At 60.1% G+C, this 12,115-nt stretch overlaps 1 protein-coding gene across 1 annotated transcript in view; it reads left to right on the forward strand.

Moving 5' to 3' along the window:
- Positions 1 to 6,651: 6,651 nt before the first annotated feature.
- Positions 6,652 to 12,115, forward strand: part of FOXK1 (forkhead box K1) — a 49,832-nt gene continuing 44,368 nt past the window's right edge. The window contains 2 exon segments of the mRNA XM_045824580.1: positions 6,652 to 6,862; positions 6,864 to 7,213. Coding sequence (XP_045680536.1) covers positions 6,659 to 6,862; positions 6,864 to 7,213 — 554 coding nt within the window. The 5' untranslated portion in view covers positions 6,652 to 6,658.

The following is a 12,115-nucleotide window of genomic DNA, read 5'->3' on the forward strand; positions in this document are numbered from 1 at the left end:
GACCCCGGTCCTGCCTCTCTGACGAGTTCCCAGGTCATGCAGGTGGCCTGAGAACCACCCGGAGAAATGTCCGTGCCCCAGGGCACCTGTGCGGGAAAGGCGCTTGCAGCGGAGCTGAGCGTGCCCACCAGCCTCGGGCCGAGTGCGGTGCGGCGCGTTCACGTCACCCAGCAGCCACACTGCAGGCCCTGGGAACGAAGAAGCGCCCCCACCTGCAGCGGGGGCCCGCATCTCCCAAACAAACACCTGGGCCGTAAAAAGCCAGACACGCCCCGGCCGCTGTGGCTCAGTTGGTCGGAGCGTCTTCCTGTAAACCGAAAGGTTGCCGGTTTGACCCCCGTCCGGTCACACGCCTGGGCTGAGGGTTCGGTCCCAGGTTGGGGCATGTATGAGAGGCAACCAGTTGATGTTTCTCTCTCGAATCCACATTTCTGTCTCTCTTTCTCTCCCTTTCTCTCTCCCCCCCTTCCCCTCTCTCTAAAAGTCAATAAGCATGTCCTTGGGTGAGGATAAAAACAAAAAAGTAATACTCGCTACTAAATAAGCATGTAATTGTCCTCTTAAAAAAAAGAGCCAGACATCATAGGCCACTGGTATAATTTCATTACGGTTTAATTCCAACCACAGAAACCTGAAAAGCAGGTAAAACGAAACCGTATCATTCGGGGCTGCACGTGGCTGTGATAAAACTCGGAGGAAACGCGAGGAAACAGCACGAACACTGGCGCAGTGGTTTCCTCCAGGGTTGACGTGGGCTGGGGAAGGTGCCCCTTAGGGAGTCCCCGCCCTGAGCTCCCGACCCACCCCACCCAGCCGACCCACCCTGCAGATCCATCCGCTCCGCGGGGTCGGGCTGGGACTCAGGGCCTGCCAGTAGGTGGCGCTAGACCAAGCACGCGAGGTGGCGAGGAAGGAAGGGCTGGCCAGGTTCCCTCCCTTTGGGTCCCCACCCGTGGCCCTTTCCCGGGAGCCCTCGCAGCCCGGCCTCTTCGCCCCTGCGTCACCCGCGCCTCCCGCGGCAGCAGCTTCACGTCGGACAGCTGCTTTCCTAACTCAGAAACAAGTCTCCCGCCAGCTCCCACCTCGGAAACTAGGCTCTCGGCCCCTCTGCTTTCCTGAGTTGCTGGATGTTCCGCCCCCTCCCTGGGGCCCCGCCTCAGCCCCAGGGTCCGAACCCACGTCCTTTAGTTGCTGCCCCTTACGGTTCCCTCCCACCCGTCGATGCCGCCTTCACAGTTCTTCCCGTTAAAGTAAGTTGGTGGCTCTTGTCTTCCTGCCTGTCTCGCAGGCGCTCCAGTGCGGAGCCCACACCCTGGCCCTCGCCAGCCGCGTCTGTCCCTTCCAGAGCGCCCTCTCCCGACGTGCCAGGGCGTCCCAGTTTGTCTGAGGCCAGAGAGTCGATCAGGACACAGGACTTCCCTGGCTAAGACCCAGAGCGTCTAGGCTAGCTGGGACAGGTCGGTCATCCTAAGCCTTGTGACCTCCACTGACACTCGTTAACCCTGGCTGTGCATCGTGTGGCCACCGCTGGCCTCCCAGAGGAAGACTGAGAAACACCATGTTTCGGAAATGTTTTTAGACTCAGTGTCTTCCCTGGAAGAAGCAATGCTCTGTGACCAAGGGGGAGGGGCAGAGCGGACAGAGGGGAGGCCGCCGGCGACTCTGCTCCTTTCACTCCAGGCTGGACCTGCCGACGGCCCTGCGGTGTCGCCTGAGATCACAGGACGGTCACCAGGGCGGTGGTCAGAGCCAGGCCTGCTGGTCGCCTCTCGCAGGACACCTGCCTGTTTCCCCGCCGTGAACAACGAGTTGTTTCTGGCATCCCCAGGCAGGGAGCTGTCCCCATGCTTCATCGGTGGCAACCTTCAGGGGCTGGCTACATTCCGCAGGCGAGGGGCTGAGCAGTCACCTCCCTGTGCTGGGGGGTTGCTGAGCGACAGCAGTGACCAGGGAAGCATGGCCATGGTCACGGAGGCTCCGTGTCTTCTGCGTCTACGTCAAGCGTGGCTCTGACCCAGTGGGGTCGGGGTTTAAGCTCTTGGTTTTGAGAGGGGCTCTCGAATCTTCTTGGGTCCTGCACTCTTTCTTCTCCTATGTATTTATCCGGTGCTTTCTCAGGCCTGACCCCTGTCCTCCGTTTACTCTGAATACCCTCGGGCACGCACACTTATTACTGTGGGCTTGATAACAAAACGCTTGCGAGGGAGGACTTCAAACCTAGGACGTTGGTATGCCCGCTCACTTGCATTTTGTCAGCGAGCTGCTTGTCCTTCATAGAAATAATAAATGTAAAATGAGGGAGGCAAAACAGTGTCTTCTAGATTTAATCCTTTTGGCTTCCTTTGTAAGTCTCTTGGTGGGCTAGTTCTTCCCTTGATGGGCTCATATGACTGGTTGGTAGGGATGGGGCACGCAGGGAAGCCGAGCTGTGTACACATCACGCGTGTTTCGCGGCCTCCCCAGCCCACGTCCCTGCTGGGGGCACAGCGACCTGCTCCCCAGGACCCCGGCCCCCTGTGCGCAGTGAGCCACACCCTCACACTCGGCCGAGAGTCCAGCTGCCAGCCTCCTTCTCAAAGCCCAGCACCCGCTCGAGAACACAGATTTCCCCCTGCGTGCGGGTAGCCAGATCGGCTTTTGCCTTTCTCCCACTTCAGAACGGGGACGGCGCTGGCGCGATCCCGAGTGGGGCGAGAAACAAGCGGTCCCTGCCTGTGCCGTGTCTCTCGCCAAAGTCCGGCCTCCTTTTCCCCTATCGTCCTCAGGTAACTGACGCAGCCCCCCCCCCCTTCGAAGCTATGAAGGTTTCCAGCGGAACTCCCCCTTGGATCTGCTCTTCTGACTTAGGTTTTGGTGATAATGTCAGGCTGAACCACGGGACCTCACACCACTAACCGCCTTTGACCATCCGCGAGTGGCTGCGGACGGAGCCAGCCTCTCAAGAGCCGGCGGAGGGCGAGATCCGGCCCGCCCTGAGCCCTGTGCGCAGGCGGCGTGGTCGGTGCGCAGTGAACTTGAACTCAGGTCAATTACGACACAGTCAACGGCAACACAGAGCTGGGGACTGGGCGGGGCATCTGCTCTGGGGCAGGTCGGGTTAATTTTTCACCAGCGGCTGCTGTGAGCTCAGAGCAGACACTGAATGTCTTAAGTGTCCACCTGCCCAGCCATCCGACCGGGAAAACAGCATGGTCTAATCCCCCTCAAAAAAACCAATTTGAAGAGCTGGAAGTCAAGGTATTACCACTGTAAAACATGAAGACACACTCCTTAAAATGCACGTAGCACGCTATTTCCTGCTAGGTCAGGTCGTACTCTGCCCTCTCTGCGTTTATCTCTGGAAGTGGCCAGGCCTCATGCGCGCTGGTTTTAGGGGAGATTTGGTTGCAAGGCTGAAAGTGTAAGTTGTCAGTGGAGGGGCGATCCCAGGGCCTCTGGGAAGGGAGTAGGAGAAGTTTCCAGAAGGGGTGGCCCAGGCCACCACTGATCTGCTTTCATCTCTGTAGTTTTCCCGTTTCCACCACTTTCTCACACACAGAAGCCGACACGTGGCCCCGTGGGTCCAGCTCCTCTCACTAAGCACGGGCCCGGGGTTCATCCGCGGTGCTGCGTATGGGCAGCCCCGCCCTCGGTATTGCGGACAGAGCTGAGTATGACTGGAACACAGTTTTTGAAAATCAACCCAACTCATTGATAGGCCCGTGAGTGGTTCCCAGTTTGGGTTTCACGAATGAGTCTGCCATAAACACTCACGGACTGGTCTCCGGGGCGTGTGTTCATCTCTCGTGAGTCGGGTCCTGGATGGTGCACCGAGGGTGAGGGGGCTCATTAAGAAATTACCAGGCTGTTTTCTCAAGGGAGGGTTGACTGAGCCTCGGACAGCAACTTTTGGGACAACGGAAACACTCCGAACTGGTCTGAAGCCGGATCGTCGTGGTCACCAAGCAACCGCACAAACCGACTCAAACTGCGCACTAGCATCGTGTGAACGTTGTCACGTGTAAATGACACCTCGGCAAAGTTCGAAGTCAGTCTCCACGCACTGGCCAGGAGTCTGAATAGGACAGCGTTATCAGGCTTCTCCTACAGGTGGTAATGCCGTGGTGGTGTTCTTCGAGAAGAGCCCTTGTCTGTGCAGACACACTGACTCGCGGAAATGAGGTAACGCCTGCGGTCTGCCTGGCGGAACCGGAGGGATTCGCGTGGCTCCCCGGTGGAATCCGATCGGCCCTGAACCAATCCTTGTTCAGGCTGGGTGATGGGAACGCGGAGGTTTATTTTTTTTATTCTTTTGTGTATGTTTTCAATCTTTCCATAATGTAAAGGTTTTTTTGTGGGTTTTTTTTTTTAAAAAGGAACTTCAGTGTTTTTGAAAAAGCTGAATTGGCTGAGTCCTCCGCTGGTCTGACGAAACCTGGTTGGAATGAAGCGGTGGACAGCTATTGTTTCTGCCAGCTCAGGCCCCTCCCCCCCCCCCCCCCCCGCCCCCCCCCCGGCCCCCCCAGCAACAGCGGCCAGACTGGGCTTTGAGCTCCTGCCAGGCCCCTGCAGCCGCCTCTGGGCTGCCTACCTCGGGCCCAGGGCTAGGCAGAGCCTCTGCTAAGCCCATCCGCTGCTCTCTCCTGGGGACTCCGGCCTCGTGGAGAATGATGCAAGGAGAGGAAAGCTGGGGCTAATTAATCCGGGGCGGGGGCAGGGGGTGGGGGTGGGGGTGGGGGGGCGGCAACCTCAGCCACCGAGGGAGGGTTTTCTGCGAGTGCAGCCCTCTCTGAAACCTGGATCTCGGCTGTCTTCGGTTCTGTGAGCTTCCTCGCGTCATGCCGCTGCATCCCCTCTTTGTTTAAGTTGGCCAGAGTGGGTTTCCGTGGCCGAAAACCAAAGCACCCTGGGGCAGAGACAGCACAGCCCGGCAGATGGCCTGTGAGCTCGACCTCAGACTGATTCAGCCACACACTCAGACAGTCTGGGACACGAATCCTCCACGAGGCAATGTGACGGCTGAAAGAGGAAGGGATGCACATGATGGGGACACCAGAGTGACAGCCGGGAGCCCCCAGAACACGAAGTGTCACCATGAACACAGAAACACCTGCTGGGACCGAGAAGCTCCATCAGCGGTCTCTAACGGTGCCAACCAATAGAGCCACAAATGGGACTTTACATTTTCTAGAAGCTACACGAAAGCAGCAAAAAGAAATCGGTGAAATTCATTTTAGTAACACATCTTATTTAACCCCATAGATCCAAAATGTTATCGTTTCAAGCTGCAACCAGTAGGAAAACTATGAATGAGCTTTGCTTCTTTTTAACGAAGTCTTTCAAATCCAGTGGCCTGCGCATCTTACACTTCCAGCCCATCTCAGCTTGGACCAGCCACGGCGGCCACACATGGTCACTGGCCACCGCACAGGAAGCACAGGGGCTCTGTCCTGTCCCTGCCTCGATCATGAAGCCTTCAAGTGGCCACGGTTCTGCCCAGGGCACATCGTGGGTGGCTCTACGGATCATGGGCAGGTTTTATCTGCAGGGGGTGCCCCACACGGTAATGATACCACTGACTGGATACTCGGGGGGCCCGGCCCCAAGCAGTCCAGTTGAAGGCCGGTAACTTGGCATGACCCATTCTCTCGTTATGGCGTCTCACAAAACGCGTCACTTGCCTCCCAAACATTTACGTCTAAGGTATCTGCCCATTCAACTGTGCCGGCTGAGTTTCCGATCCAGGCTGGAAAGTGGGTAAGCCCACAGATTTCCCACCCTGCATGGGTCACACCTCCCCACACACGGACATGTCACCACGCAGCAGTGCCTCCCAGGACTTGTGATAGTGGGGACTTTGTCATCCTTACTAGGTGCACTTCATTCCTGTCCGAGTCTCCCCCTGGGTCCTGACTCCACCGGGGAGGGTCAGTTTCCTCACCCCAGTCATTACTCAAGGATGCAAATGTGGAAGCACTGCTCCCCTTTTTAGGGGGACCTGGCCTAATCAGGAATGCATGACCAGACTGCCAACGGGGTCCAAGCGATGCCCACTCCGTGTCTGCACCTGAGATGTCTCCCCTCCCCCGCTCCCCTGGGAGGGCTCTGCAGGGCAGGCGTCTGCCTCACCTGCCCTGGTGTCCAGCTCTGGTCCCGGGATGTTAGACGGAGCTATCGGTTGAGTAAATGGGCGATTCCAAACAGAAACACAAGGCCCCAGGGGGCCGCAAGCACCTTTAGGTCAACTTCATTTACAGTATGAAACCCTTAATTCGGGTGTCTCAGTGCGTTCGTACTTTTGGGTTGGAGGATGGAGTAGTTGGGGCCTAGGAAACTGCTGAGGTCATTTGTTCCAGGGCCAGAACTTTCCAGTTTGACATTTCGGGGGTTCCCCTCTCCGGCTCCCCTAGAACGGAGGAAAGGGCAGCCCACAGCCCAGGACAGTGGGCGAGAGGTTCGCCCTGGGGCAAGGGAGGCGGCCGGTGCAGACTGGGCCCCTCTCGGGCCACCCCCGCGCCACCCGCCCCTCGAGCAGTAGAGGGAGGGCGGGGCCCGAGGCCGGTCGGCTCCGCGCCCTCACGGCGCGATCCAGCCCGGGATTCCGCGCCCGCCGCAGCCCCGCGGAGCCCCGCCCCCTGTCGCCGCGCCGCCGCCGGAGGCCGCTCGGAGCTGCGCGAACATGGCCGAAGTCGGCGAGGACAGCGGGGCCCGCGCCCTGCTGGCGCTGCGCTCGGCGCCCTGCAGCCCGGTGCTGTGCGCCGCGGCCGCGGCCGCCGCCTTCCCCGCCGCCGCGGCCCCCGCCGCCCCGGCTGCCCCCGGGCCCGCGGCCACCCCGTCGCCGCCGCCGCCGCCGCCCGCCCAGCCCCCCGCCGCCGCCGCCGCCGGGCACGATCGCGGGGGGCGCGGGGGGCGCGGGGGACGCGGGCCCGGCGGGCGAGGCCGCGGTGGCCGCGGCGGCCGACTCGGTGCGCCGGAGCCCGGGGCCCGCGCTGGCGCGCCTGGAGGGCCGCGAGTTCGAGTTCCTCATGCGGCAGCCCAGCGTCACCATCGGCCGCAACTCGTCGCAGGGCTCCGTGGACCTGAGCATGGGCCTGTCGAGCTTCATCTCGCGGCGCCACCTGCAGCTCACCTTCCAGGAGCCGCACTTCTTCCTGCGCTGCCTGGGCAAGAACGGCGTCTTCGTGGACGGCGCCTTCCAGCGGCGCGGCGCGCCCGCCCTGCAGCTGCCCAAACAGTGAGTGCGCGCCGACCCCCGACCCGACCCCGACCCCGACCCCGCCGGGCAACGCCCACAACCCCACCCCACCTCACCTGAGGTCCTGGGGGCCCCGATCCCGGCCCCACCCCGGCCCAGCGCGCACTCAGGGTCATTTTTGACCCCGCCCGGCCGGAGCCCCGGGCCCCAAGGGTCACTCCTGACCCCCTCCTGAGGGTAGCCCTTGTCCCCGCCTGGACCTGAACCCCGGGGTCGCCCACGCACGCGCGCGTGAGACGGGTTGCGTCAGGTGGTGTCGCTGGGAGAGGTGTGGGTTCCCCCGGAAGGCCCGAGCCCCCGGCAGGAGGGGCCCGTCTGGACCCGTGGCACTTAGGCAGGGAGGGGACGTTCCGTTCCGAGGGAGGCCAGAGCGACAGGACCGAGGATGCCCCCTCCTCGGTGTACGTGGAGACACGGGCCAGGAGCCGGCGCTCCCGGGATGGGCATGGTACCCGGCACACGGCGGGGCCCCGAGCAGGAAAGGAAAACCGCAGGGCGTGGAGGCCGCGCAGGGCGCAGCCGGGTGGCAGGGCCGCTGACGCCGGGAGCTTCAGCCACATCCCTGTGTTCCTTCCGCTCTTCCCTCACTTTCCCCCCTTCCGGTTCCCACGCACGCGTTTCTCCCCCAGAGATCCTTGCTTTCTCGACACCAGAAGAAAACCCATTTAACTACTCATTTCCTCTTTAGGCACTTTCTTTTTCTATTATAGTAATTGCTTTTTAACTCCTCGCTAACGTTTACCTTTCTCCAGCGTGCTGCGTGTTCCGGAGTCGTCTCTGACTGTCTAATTACTGTTTTATGAGCTCCCTGCGCCCAGGGAGTTTTTGCTGGGGTGAAACGGGGCCCCCAAAGCTCGCTCCTTTCAACTTCTCCTTTCCTAGGGTCTTGGCTTGTGTGGTTGTAAATATTGTGTTGAATAATCTTCAAGTGCAACATCAACAATGACTCACCCCATTTTGCAAACATGAAAGGTATGTGTTTGGGAAATCAGGACTTGATGAATAATTAAAGTTGTTCTACCTCGGGGTTGTCAGTACCCGGTCCTGCCGTTTCCATAACCTCCACACCTTGTCCATTCTGGGCCATCACGCGCATCTGGGCGCCAGCCCCTCCTGCCGTGAGCAAGCTCAGGCAAACAGAGCCCTCCCTTCCCTGCCCCAAGGCGCTCCGAGGCCTGTTGCTGCTGATGCGCTCGGGGTGACTCAGGTTCTGCTGTGCAATGCAGCCCGCTGTCCCAGAGCCTGCCTGGCTGTTGGGGAGGTGCACACCGGACCGGGGCCTAACTGAACCAAGACGCACCGGCCCTTTCTCTAACCCACCAGGAAGAAACCTTAGCCGGGGCATCCTCTGACTGATCGCTGGCTGCATAGGCCAGACCAAGGCTGTGGCCTGTGACTTGGTTTTGGCGATCACTGAGCTTTGGCGATCCCTCGCAGCCCGAGGTCTGAGCCAGGCGCATCCCAGAGCACTGGGGCGGAGCTGGCAACGGGACTGCCCCGTGGGCCCCCTGATGCCGTGCTTTGCCCCACTGTGCCCACCTGCCTGCGGCCCTGCCTCGGAGCGGCGTCCCTGTAGGCAGACGCATCAAGCGTGCGAGCACAGGGTGCGTGTGCAGGGGGAGGGCCATCAGGTGGATGTCCGTGTGCCCTGCTGGAAGGGGCTGTTTGCTCGTGAAAACTAAAAGCCAGTGACAAGCCCACGAGCAGCTGGAGCTTTCTACGCTGTCGGAAACCTTCAACTGCAGCGCACACGCACGGAGCAGGTGCTGTCGCAAACGCCCTTCCAGAGTTGGGTCGGGGCCCTGGCCTCTCGCAGGGAAAGCAGGCAAGGTTTCAGCGGACTCGGGGCAAGGCAGTTGAGTGGGTGCGTTTTCCTCCCTGTGACATTGGCGATTCCTCACTTTCAAGGAGTGGCAGTAATGACTGTCTGCCCCCCCCCACCCCCGCCCCAGGCTTTGGTACCCAGTTTTGCCATTAGCATTTGATGTCACCAGTCTCTTTACCACCCTTGCCTTTGTGGGATTCTGTTGACCAGGCTTGGATTTGGTGCACTGCGGTTGCATGAGAAATGTGTTTTTTTTTATTTGCACGCCCTCTCCCGACACACCATCCCCCAGCTGAAACAACTCTCGTGCTAAGGCTAAGCCAACTTTATCTTTGTCCCCACGCATCCCTCTCCCTACCCCCAATTATTTGGAAGCAAATCACAAATGTCATATCGTTCCGCCTGTAAATACTTCAATAAAAGATAATGATTCTTTTTAAACCTAACCACAATGTCATTATCACGCCTAAGAAATTAATAACAATTTCTGGCTATCAGCAAACACCCAGTCGGCGTTGGGATTTCCCTTCCTGCCTCATGAGCTTTGAGAGGGTCGTCGTTTTGCATCGGAACTGGGCGGGGGTGGGGGCAGAGCGGGCGCAAACACTGAGACTCATCGATGTGTCCTGGGCGTGAATCTGCGTGCCCCGTCTCACCCTCGTTTATCCCATAAGATTCCCCCAGTCCGCTTCCACAGACTGGATTCCCGTCGCGTCTGGTGAGCATGTCCTCTCCCCTGTCATTCCTGCCACTTGGTGGTTGGACCCAGAGATTTGATCGGGCTCAGGTTTGAAGTTTTTTGCGGGAATTGCTCCTAGGAAGCGGGTGGTGCGTGTGTCTGTCGGGAGGCCGAGTCTCCCTTAGTGGGTTTCGGTCATTGCCTCGGTCCGGGTGCTCGTTGCCCCTGGCGCCACTGGAGTCTCTGGCCCTGACCCCGCGGTGCTCGCACACTCCGCCCTCCCGCTGAGGGTCCCGCTGTGAGTGGCGGGTGTTACGGCTCGCGGCCCCTGCACACGGGCCGTGATGAACCGCGATTCATGGTAATCACCAAAGCTTTTACTCCATAAGCAATTTTTAGGCCCTCTGAAAACATACATACAGAACATGGTTTCTCATTACTGTTTCAACTGGCCACTCTAAGAATGTCGAATTAGTTACTAACCTTCATAACAAGCAGTTATTAGATTGAAGTTGTTTTGAAATTGATTGGGAAGGGCCTTGGACCTAGTGAAGACGGCAGGTGCGGGCCCAGTGCACCCTGGGAAACGGGAACCCTGTTCCTGTCCCCCCTCCCCCAGGCCCTTCGCGGACCTGATGCCACCGCGTGGGGCGGGCGGTCCAGGGCTGGGCACGTGGCCGGGCCGGGTTCGCTCTGGGACCAGAGAGGGAGTCAGATGAGCCTGCTTCCGGGGGCCGGAACTAGGTGTGCCAGGGAGACTGTGCGGGCAGTCCCGCGGGGCGAAAACAACTCTGACGAGGCAAGATGGCCGTGCGGTGTTGACGTGTAGCGATCTGTGCGGGCGCATGCGCAGCCGGGCCTCACGGAGACCACGTGAGCGACAGCGCGCAGGCCTGGCCCGCCGGACCCCGTGACCCGGCGGCGATGGGAGCGGAGGGGAAGAGCTTGAGCCCGAGCAGAGGAGCCTCCCACGGGAGCCAAGCTCAGACAGGAGCGGCGGTACCCACTGCGGGACCGCGCCCGGAGCCCCAGCGAGGGGCCGCCGCGTGCGCAAACCAGCGCCCGTGCGAGTCCGGCCTGCCGGGGCGGGACAGGAGGGGGCCGCTGTGTCCAGAGCTGCGTCAACCTGGGGTTCTTGCCAGTCGGGAGTTACTGCGTGTCGCCTGTGTTCGCTCAAAGTGAGGCTGTGGTCCTGTTCCAGACTTCCTTTAGGAAGGCTCCCGGGAGTGTAGCAAATTGGGAGCTGGTCCCTGGAAGCCGGTACTATGGCGGGTACCACTCTCTGGCGTGGAGTTAGTTCCCCTGCCGAGTTTGGGCTGATCACCCATCCGAGACGATTTATAGCGTGTTCTGGAAATCCGTCTCCGAGGAGGAGGATGTCCGTCGCGTAGTCTGTGTGCGACTGAACTGCAGTTCGTTTGCGGAACCCTTTGTCGCTGCCGAGGGGACAGGACCTGGCGGGGGCCGGGAGGGTGATGGGGACAGCTCCCACGGTGTCCTCGTTAGGTTCTGAAAAAGCCCCAGCCGCGTTTGAATTGCGTCCTGAAAAGAAAGGCAAGCGGCTGGCTTGGACATACAGAAATGTACTCTTTGCCGTTCGCGCGCCTTGTGGGTGTCAGGGGATTGACGCGCAGAGATAATGACACCCCAATTACGGCAACGCCTCGTTTCCACAATTACCCTACATTTAAAGCAGTTCATAGTAAAGTGAGAGGATTATATAAAATGCTTTCGCTCTGGTTTCCTGGAAATAGACCTTCACATTGTGACTCACTGAGAGACTTTGTGGTTAATGCTTATTGCTACTCTCATTTTTCAGGAGTTTCTAGTTTTCTGGCCCCATGTTGCAGGTGATTAAAAAGGAAGAACAATGGGATGTGTGTGTGTGAACATACCTCGTGGGTGTGCGCAGGGAACCTGCAGGCGTGGTGGGTGTGGTCCGGCCCGAGGCTCAGAGCTCCGAGTGTCCTGGCTGGTCTGCTGGCACCGGCCGTGGCTGCCCCCTTGGGCCTCACGGGACCCACGTCCAGACCACGGACCTCACGGAGTTTCCTCGGACACAGGAGGATGTCCCGGCGTGGGGTCTGCTTTACTGGGATGTAACACTTCAGCATCCTGGCAGGAGCTGCCTCCTGGAGGAGATGCCTGGGAAGGAGACGGGTGAGGACACGTCTCGCCCTCGGTCGTCTGTAGCGTTTTGTCTCGGGATGTCTCCTCAGAGGCCCCCCCTTCCCACTGTGTGTGTAGGGGGCCCGGCGTCCCGCTGACACCTCGGTGGCTGCCTGGCCGGGGGCAGACTGCGCACCCCAGCAAGGGCCCGGCGTTGCTAAGGGCTGCCCCTAACCTCCCACCCGCATCCCAGGGCGCACGGTTCCCT

Source organism: Phyllostomus hastatus, unplaced genomic scaffold, assembly GCF_019186645.2.
Source record: "Phyllostomus hastatus isolate PE091 unplaced genomic scaffold, TTU_PhHast_1.1 phas_contig_150, whole genome shotgun sequence".
Lineage (NCBI taxonomy): Eukaryota > Metazoa > Chordata > Mammalia > Chiroptera > Phyllostomidae > Phyllostomus > Phyllostomus hastatus.